General features: G+C 35.8%; 2 protein-coding genes across 2 annotated transcripts; one reads left to right on the forward strand and one right to left on the reverse strand.

The window, feature by feature from the left end:
• Positions 1 to 318: 318 nt before the first annotated feature.
• On the forward strand, positions 319 to 4330 carry LOC107008421 (O-fucosyltransferase 20-like). Its single transcript, XM_015207452.2, has 6 exons — positions 319 to 1204; positions 1510 to 1678; positions 2354 to 2443; positions 2934 to 3217; positions 3308 to 3566; positions 3683 to 4330. The coding sequence occupies exons 1-6, from the start codon at positions 588 to 590 to the stop codon at positions 3911 to 3913; spliced, it is 1650 nt and encodes a 549-aa protein (XP_015062938.1). The 5' UTR covers positions 319 to 587; the 3' UTR covers positions 3914 to 4330.
• A 750-nt stretch (positions 4331 to 5080) lies between these two features.
• On the reverse strand, positions 5081 to 9490 carry LOC107008017 (siroheme synthase). Its single transcript, XM_015206904.2, has 5 exons — positions 8657 to 9490; positions 7934 to 8011; positions 7761 to 7830; positions 6760 to 7037; positions 5081 to 5784 (listed from the first exon to the last, which is right to left on the reverse strand). Exons 1-5 carry the CDS (start codon positions 9188 to 9190, stop codon positions 5614 to 5616), a joined length of 1131 nt encoding a protein of 376 aa, XP_015062390.1. The 5' UTR covers positions 9191 to 9490; the 3' UTR covers positions 5081 to 5613.

Raw genomic sequence — 9490 nt, forward strand, 5'->3', positions numbered from 1 at the left:
AAAAAATCAATTCAAAAGTTCATTCATTTTAAAACGAACAAAGTCATAAATAATTCTTAATCACTAATTTACTCATATGACATACTTTAAAAGTTCATTTATTTTGAAACGAACAACGTAATAAATAATTCATAATTCCAAATTTACTCGTCTCACAATTTCAAAAGTTCATTTATTTGAAGTAAACAGAGTAATAAGTAATTTGTAATCTCAAATTTAATCGAATGACATAGTAAAAAAAATTCATTTATTTTGAAACGGACGAGCTATAAATAATTCCCTTCCCCTACTCTAAACAAGTTGTATAAATACCCTATGTTCTTCCACAAAGAGAAAATTAAGAAGAAAAAAAAACCCATTAGCCATCTGACACCTTCTCTGACTTGTACCATTTTTCATCCAATACTAAACGCGCATTGATCATTGTATTTCGTGTTTCTGCCGATCATTTCCACCATTTTTTTTTCAGAAACTTTCTTAGAAAGTCTCTGAGAAAATCATGTTTTAAATAAACAAAAAAAACAGAGCATTTTTTTCCCACTATTTTTGTGTTTCTTGAGGTGAAGAAGCCATTTGTTTGTGAAGAAATGGCAGTGTCAAAAACTAACAAGAAGAAGCAGCAGTGTTACATAGCAGTACCATCTCAAATAATAAATTCAATTTCTTCTTCAGGGCTTCAGTCTCTGTTACTGTCTCCAAAGAAAAAAAACCCATCTTTTTCTGTAAAGCTCAAACTTTTGCTTAATAATCCAAGATTCTGGGTTTTATTTGTTTTTGTTTTTGGGTTTGTTGGTATGTTGAAGTTATGGTTCAATTTTGAAACTTTACTTCCTTTTGCACCAAACCCATGTGGGATTTTTCAAGAAAAGACTTCATTTTTAAATGACCATCAAGTTTCTCAGCTCAGTATTGGAGCTCTGAATCTTGGAAATGAAGAAAAAGAAGAAGAAGGGGATGAAAAGAATGAGTTTTGGAAACAACCTGATGGGTTGGGTTATAAACCTTGTTTGGATTTTAGTTCAGAGTATAGAAAAACAAGTTCGGATATTGTTAAAGGAAGGACTAGGTATTTGATGGTTGTGGTTTCTGGTGGAATGAATCAGCAGAGAAATCAGATTGTTGATGCTGTGGTGATTGCAAGGATTCTTGGTGCTGCTCTTGTTGTTCCGATTTTGCAAGTTAATGTCATCTGGGGTGATGAAAGGTTTGGCTTTTCTTGAATTTCTTTATTTCCAGCTCACAAGTTCTGTTATTACTGTTTAATTATCTGTACTTAGGCAACTCTTGTTGAACTTGACTTAACTTCTAATTTTGGAGTTTGAATAGTTAGTTAGTCCAATTTCATCTATTTGAGAACATCAATTTATAGAAATGTTTCAATAGTTTGGTGGAGAACTTGTTATTTACTTAGTGTAACATTGTATATGGTTTTAACAAATTAGATTTGTATGCTATTCTAAGGTGTTTTTGATTTCTTAGCTTATGTTCTTTGTTGGTTTTCGGTTGCAGTGAGTTCTCCGATATATTTGACTTGGATCACTTTAAGGAAGTATTAGCAAATGATGTAAGAATAGTTTCATCACTTCCATCAACGCACGTAATGACTAGACCTGTGGAGGAGAAAAGGACTCCTCTCCATGCCTCCCCCGAATGGATTCGTTCACATTATACCAGAAAGGTAAAGAGGAATCAATTCAATTAATCTATGAAGTTATTACTTTCCTGGTTTTGGTTCAATAATAAGGACCACTCCTTTAATGGATGGTCCAACAGCCTAATATAATTGAAAGCAAGAGAACGGAAATGGGAAGTGAAAATGATTAAATGGTTTTATTTTCTTTGGGAATTGATGTTCATTGTATGATGGATGGTCTTTACTCTTTAGCATGTTCATGTTATTAGAAAAAATTTAAATTGTTAAACTTGATGGCTATTGAAATTTCTATTGTGGTTAGAGACAATCAAGATTGCTTGTTTATTTGGTTAATACTAAAGTTGATATCTTTGGAAGATATTGAAGTAGTATCTTTTAAGTTGGACAAAGTCTTGAAATTGACTACATGGCAGCTGGAATTAATTTCTACACTCTTGGATTGATACCTAAACCAAAAAATGCAAATACCAATTCAACTCTTCTAGACTTATTTATAATGATATTTACTTGTGTTTCTTGGAAACAATATCTCTACCCTACAAAGGTAAGGGTAAGGTTTGCGTACGTCCCGCTTGTGGGACCATATTGAGTATGTTGTTGTTTGTTTTATCTAAGAGGAGTGGTCGGTGAGTGAAGTTGAAACAAGTTTTGGGATACTACAGAGGAACTCAATTTGATTGTTGAATTGATTTCTTGCAGCTTAGGAGGGATGGTGTTCTACTTTTGCGAAGCCTTGACTCAAGGCTTTCTAAGGATCTTCCTTCTGATCTTCAAAAACTTCGTTGCAAGGTAAATTTAGTCCTCCTTGTCCTGTAACTGAGTTGAATTTAGACCACTCAAAGATTTCGCAATGCATTTTATGAAAAAATGAAAACTAAATCTTTTATGGGACATTTGCTTCACGAGAAAGTGATACATGAAATGCAATACGGCTAACAATAATAACTAGATTATCTGATTTGTCATCGGATGTTTGTTTTTTTTAATCGTAGACATGGACATACCATGTATTGCAGTCTAGGACATGTCACTTTCTATAAATAGGGCAAAGTTTGTTTGCAATAATAACCTGGTCCTATTCAACTAACTCTGTCTAATGCTTTGTTGTTATATGTAATTATTCGAATAAAACAACTCTCTAAATTTAGGAACTTTGCCTTTTTTATGTTGTATAACTAATTTATTTATACCAACTGCTAATTTTAATAGGAACCCCACCTAATTCCTTCTGTTGGCATTAGCATTCAATTTGACAAAATACTGATTTGTGATCTTGTAGGTGGCGTTTCATGCTTTAAGGTTTTCGCCATCAATCTTAGATCTTGGTAACAAACTTACTGAGAGAATGAGGAGCAAGGGACCATATGTTGCTCTTCATTTGAGAATGGAGAAGGATGTGTGGGTGAGAACAGGATGTCTTCCTGGTTTAAGCCATGAGATTGATGAGATGATAAATAATGAGAGGAAGCAAAGGCCTGAGCTCTTAACTTCGCGTTCAAACATGACCTACCATGATAGGAAGCTTGCTGGTCTCTGCCCTTTGAATGCTTTGGAGGTTACAAGGTTAGCATATATAAGCCTTCATGTATTTCCTTGTTTTGTTGTTGCACTTGAAAATACTTCCCTACTTAAAATTTACTTTCTTTTGATTAGGTTGCTCAAAGCATTGGGTGCACCAAAGAATGCAAGAATCTATTGGGCTGGAGGGATTCCTTTGGGTGGAAAAGAAGCATTGCAACCATTGACAAGTGAATTCCCTCACTTTTTTAACAAAGAGGATCTTGCGTTGCCCGGGGAACTTGAGCCATTTTCCAAGAAAGCATCCCTTATGGCTGCTCTCGACTACATAGTAACCGAAAATAGCAATGTTTTCATGCCATCTCATGGTGGAAACATGGGACATGCTCTCCAGGTATTGATTCTCCTTCCACTATACTTCACTTTCTTGAACAGAATAATGCTAATAGGATTATCTGAACATGTCTGAGCTTTTCTCTAACTATTGGCTGTATTTTATTTTGTCAATAGGGACAAAGGGCCTATGCAGGGCACAAAAAGACTATCACTCCCAACAAAAGACAGATGCTTCGACATTTTCTGAACTCATCACTTTCTGAAACAGAATTCAACAGAATAATACTGGACCTGCATAGAGATTCCTTAGGTCAGCCAGAATTGAGGAAACCAGGAAGGGATGTGACAAAGTACCCTGTCCCAGAGTGCATGTGCAATGGTACTATGAACCATTCATCGACATAACTCCATATCGGTGAAATAACATGTGACGAAGCACCCCTGCAGCTAATCATACATTCTTACAACATCCTGAGAACTTTGGATTAAGCCTCACTGTGATTCAGACGAGCAAACGGGGTGGTTGAGGTGTTATACAATTTTTTTCGACTATGTTTAGAGGCGAATCCTTGGTGGTTATAACTTGTGGTAACATGAGACTGATGCAACAGAACTGGGAAAATGAATCTCTAATACAAAAGCAACATCTTATACAAGTCCAATCCTATTTCTTAGTACTGTATGTTAATAATGTTTAAATGAACCACAGCTTCATTTTATTCAATTCATTCTTTAGAAAATATCAATGTAATCTACCATAGTCAATGTATATGTAATATATATGTATTAATAATGTATATAATCATACAAATTTTTGAGGTATATATGCCATTTTGGTTGTATTTCTTTCTGAGCTAAGTCCCTACATTCTTTAAAATCTATTTTATTTTTATTTCAGTTTAAGAAAATCCTATTCCATTAAACAAGATAAGAATAAGAGGAGACAGAATAATTCACTTATTATTAAATCCTTTTTGTTTAATGTTTACTTATTGGACTTCTCTTTCAGGCTTATCTTATGGAATTAGCTTATTTTATTGACAAATCATTGCAAATAAGAATTTAAATCATAATAATTATGGTTTAGATAGACTTCCAGTTGTACATTATCAACAAAGGAGCTTGGAAGCATGTTGTTTGACCTATTCTTGAGTTCCTATCTGAAAGAAAGTAGTGATGTTCAATCAAATGCTTGCAAAATCATATCTTATACTTGGATTTTAATATAATTTGGTCTAATTATATTTGTTTGGTCAAAGTAATTACTTAATCAACACAAAATTAAGCGTAATTTAAAAGGTTAATAACAATCTCCAATTCTTAAGAGGAATCAAGACACTACCAAATAGAGTTGTGTATCGGTCAATCTGGTTCCGGTTTGAAAATTATCGATTTAACTTTTGGAGCAGCAGTTGGTAAAACAGCTATAAACCATTAAAAGAGCTAAAAAAAAGATAGTATCGATTATTGATCATTATCGGATAGGTTATGAGTTAGGCCTAAATATACATTGAGCCTTAACAATGGGAGCTTGGACTTGGCTTTAACATAAAAACACAATTTTTCCCTGTATAAAGAAATCAACTGAAACACCTCATAACAAAGGCAGTCTTTGCTCAGCAATCAATGACAATGATGGCACCAAACTAAAATAGAAATAGGCAAATTATATATAAAAATACACCACCAAGAAGACCATCAACATAATATCCTTCCAACTCATTTTACAAAATTATCAATTATTCGATAAAACATATCGCGCCTCTTGATAAATGCTTATGTATTAGTATTTTCTTAAAGAATCGGACACTGTCAAAATCTTAGTTCACTTGTTGGCTCTTGAAAATAGAGCCAGAGTTGTCAAGTTACTGGAATGAGAGTAAAGATACGCCCCGTTGAGTCCATGCTGGCTGAAGATTCTCCTCTACGCATCGCCATAGCATCACGAAATGAAATCACCTTTATTGTACTAGACTTCACTGCACAATCTGAAAGAGAATTGATATAGTTACACATCATTTAGCATGCAGCAGTGTCCAGCTTGGCTGCAGGAAAGAGATGAGGTTTTGGCATCACAAATGATCATCCCATTCAGTGAGGCTGGCCTATTGCAATGTGTTGATTGAAGATTTGGTCTCAACCAAGATAGGAGACTCTTCAGTGGAGTGTGGCCATAATGGTGAAAGAGCTACCACCTTCCCAATGATAATCAAAGTTGGCGACTCTAGCTGGTGAGATACAATATCATCAGCAAGATTCTTCAGTTCTGCAAACACCTGAATGAATTACATGGAAACTGTATCAGCGATGCAATACCACACCCTCGTCATGCCGAATGCTTAAGTAGGCAGAAAAGAAACTTGCCTAAAGTAGCAAAGAAAAACACACTTCCCTCCGGTTGTTTCGGATATTACATTAATAAGCACAATGACCAGGTCTAATTGTGAAGGTTACCCCTAGTCCAATTGCTTACCCATGTGATAAAACACTACATGCACAATCGCTATTTTCCAAGAAAACAAAAAACAAGCATTATTTCAAATAGCTTCTCCAAGTTAGAGATCTGAAACAACCTTCCAACATATTTCTAAACTTTATGCAAGTGCTGCTTTCACGACCATGTTGACCATACCAACCAATGAAGTTGAACATGATGTGAGAGAGGTGGTAGCTTTAAGGCAAAGCCTATGAATGTAGTATTCCTAAAAACCTAGAGCTCTGAAATCAATGGAGTGGCATGTGACGGAAAAAAAAAATCTGTTGTATACCATCTAAGGTCAAACTTAACTTCATCTTTAAAAGAGGCCATCAAATTGATTCTAATGATGTCAATATACCCCATTAGGGACCAAGAATACTTGCACTATTTTGTTGCAATCTCTGTGCAAATTAAAGTGCTTTGTCTCATTTGGAAGGTTAACATCAGAAAAATATCAAAACCTAGGGGAAAAGTAAAGGTCCATTTGGCAGAAGGACCTTTAGTTGCAACATCCATTCTGTTCTACTACCTTTTTTATAAACTGAAGTAACATATCTAATTTATAGAGAGGAGGGAGTTGAAATGTTCCATAAAGAAGGAAATATTCATTTAAACATCCTCTCCATAAATGCATGTCTATGAATTACTGTTCTAACTTCTCGCTTGCAGAAACCAAATAACAATTGATTTATTCTCAAAGGTAGCAAACAAAAGCAGCAGCCCAGCCAAATAACGAGGGAAAAGTGAAAGAGAAGCAACTGAGCTCGCTTACCATGCGTTGTTGAGGTGTTGTTCCTCGCTCAATGGCAACAGCTGGTGTATCAGTTGGCAACCCATGATGTATGAGCTTTGAGGCCAGGGAAGGAAGCGTTGACAAGCCCATATAAACAACTAATGTAGAGTCGGGGTCAGCCGCATTCTCTGCAACAAAAAGTGGGTCTGTTCCTCCTTTTCTTGAGTGACCAGTGAGAAATCTAACACTATTTGCGACACCCCGATGGGTTAATGGAATTCCCAACTCCGCCGATATCCCAGATGCTGCAGTAATACCTGAAATGAAATGACCAGAATGAGGCTACCTCCAGTTGTGTATGACAGAATCAGATTTCACTTTGACCAGTATATCACACTTCTTCCATTATATATTTACTTACACACGACACATAACTAGCCCACTCTCACCTATAAAAATTTACACTTGAAAGTGCTGGTGGAGTCTGAAAGCAAATTAAATCCTTTAGTAGACTAAAGGGATTACCCATGACCCAAATATTGGTAAACATTTAACTGCATAAGTGATTTTGAATGTTGGCAGATGCAGCAATAGCTGCCTTTTGGAGAACACATAGTTTAGCTTATGAATCGGCTCATAATAAGTAAAGATATAGGATTCTCAAGGGAGAATCTGTAAAGTTCTTTCAGAAAAACTAATGTCCTCTTCAACAGAGGCCAAGATTTAAATGTTGACATCTAAACTAAATGGAAAATCTTGTAAAGACAGATAGAATTTGAAAAAAAGACGTGATTTACTTGAAGTTGCAAACCTATGTTTATCACGGAGAGAACTTGCCTCTTGTTCGCTAAACTAATACTGACAAAAACTTACTTTCTTCGACCAGTATGTACATACTCCTCTAAATTGAAACATCTTCCATAATTAAAAAATATTCTTAGTGAGAGTTTGCAAGCCAACTGAATGACACTTGGGAAGATTCACATTCTGCAGTTTTCAGCTCAATCAAGTTCTTTGCAGGATTCACAAACTTATCATACCTGGAATAACTTTAACTTGAATTCCCTTTTGTTGAAGAAAATCCATCTCTTCTCCTCCTCGTCCAAATACCTGATATTCCAACAAATGCTCCAAACTTTCAACTCTGTAATTATTAAAACCCACTATATAGAAATGTATAAGCATACACCAAACACCTAATCCAGAGACATACCAGTGGGTCACCTCCTTTTAGTCTCACAACATTGGCCCCAGCTTCAGCAAAACTCAGAAGCAACTCATGAATTTCTTCCTGTGAAATGCAAAATACACAAAGATGTCATAAGCAAATTGCAAGCTGACTTTTTATCATGATCACATGCAGAAGAAAAATATTCAGCTAATTAAGAAGCTTGTAGCATTTAGATTTTCAACCATCAATGCCACCAATAATGCATAGACTAAATTATACCACTTGAGCCATGAGATTTCATATCTAGGATAATTCAGGTATCACCTAAACACACAGAAAAGTAGAAAGGCTATAGCTTTTCCACCATTACCATAGAAGCCAATCCCACTATTGCCTTTCAGAACTATATATATTCTTTTTGAGAATACCCCAGCACTGAGAACAATGGTTGGAAAGCCCAATTTTCACATAGAAGTTCTTTATAGTTTTCATCCAACCATCCCAAGCATTTCTAAATGATTAAGTTCCCACTATTAGAAGCCCAAATGTCACAAGTTTGACAACAAAAGCATCAATCCACTTGAAGGAAATTCATGCATCAATGAAAGACTTAAAGTTGTCCATACAAGGATCAACATCACTCAAATTTATGATGCATTTTCAACTATAAATCTAGAACACAGTCCACTTTAAGGAATCCAAAATCCTCAAATCAAACAAACATAAGCAGATATGTTCAATGACAACCAAAGAAATTGCACAAACCTGAGTTCTGCTATGATAACCAGCAGTTTTACCAACATAGAGAAGCCTAGCATCAGGACCAACCAAATCCAAGACTTCATTAGAAACCAATCTATCATACAACAAAAGATCAGCATTCTGAATAACTCTCAAAGCCTTAACAGTCAACAACTCAGGATCACCTGGTCCAGTACCCACCAAGAACACATTCCCAGGCCCTTTTCTATCACACCCTCCTTCCCCTTCTCTCTTCTCCCTCAAAACCTGAAGCATTTTCTTCAGTTCAGGCAGCTGCAAAGCTATGTCATAGTCCCTCACGTAGCTAGGATCAGGTAAAATTGGGCAAGAACTAGATTGTTGCTCCAATTCATTCTTGTATATCCAACTATCCCTTTGGTATCTCTCAATTGAATGCTTCTCAGTAAAAGGGGAAGAAGAAGAAGATGATGCATAGTTAATACAACAAACAGGATTAACACAAAAAGATTTGATTTTTGTCAATTGGGTTGCTCCAGAAGAAGATGAAATTGAAGGAATTCTACTCACAAGAGCCATACCCTTTTCTTTTCAAGAAGATGAGGGACACACACCCCAGTGAGAGTTAAAGGTGTAAACTTTTTTTCTCTAAAATGTAGAGTAGATTTCAGAGGGAATAATATATGTGTGTCAAAAAGGGACCTCTAATTTATGAACTTCAAAGGGTCATGAGAAGGCAATTTTCAGTAGCTTTTGATGGTCTGAAAGAGACGAGCATCAAAAACAAATCAAGAAATGAGCCAACTTGAGGCCCCTTAAAGCCCCAAGTAGGATATCTTGACCTTTGGAAGGAGGCGGCGCGAGGGGGGTGGATAAGAG

The sequence above is a fragment of the Solanum pennellii genome, chromosome 1, assembly GCF_001406875.1.
Source record: "Solanum pennellii chromosome 1, SPENNV200".
Taxonomy (NCBI): Eukaryota; Viridiplantae; Streptophyta; class Magnoliopsida; order Solanales; family Solanaceae; genus Solanum; species Solanum pennellii.

Coding starts and splice junctions, on each gene's coding strand:
- LOC107008017 (XM_015206904.2), bottom strand. CDS start 9,190: ATGGCTCTTGTGAGTAGAATTCCTTCAATTTCATCTTCTTCTGGAGCA. Junction 8,012..8,656: donor GTTATCATAGCAGAACTCAG/GTTTGTGCAATT, acceptor TGCATTTCACAG/GAAGAAATTCATGAGTTGCT. Junction 7,831..7,933: donor TAAAAGGAGGTGACCCACTG/GTATGTCTCTGG, acceptor TTGGAATATCAG/GTATTTGGACGAGGAGGAGA.
- LOC107008421 (XM_015207452.2), top strand. CDS start 588: ATGGCAGTGTCAAAAACTAACAAGAAGAAGCAGCAGTGTTACATAGCA. Junction 1,679..2,353: donor GTTCACATTATACCAGAAAG/GTAAAGAGGAAT, acceptor GATTTCTTGCAG/CTTAGGAGGGATGGTGTTCT. Junction 3,218..3,307: donor AATGCTTTGGAGGTTACAAG/GTTAGCATATAT, acceptor TCTTTTGATTAG/GTTGCTCAAAGCATTGGGTG.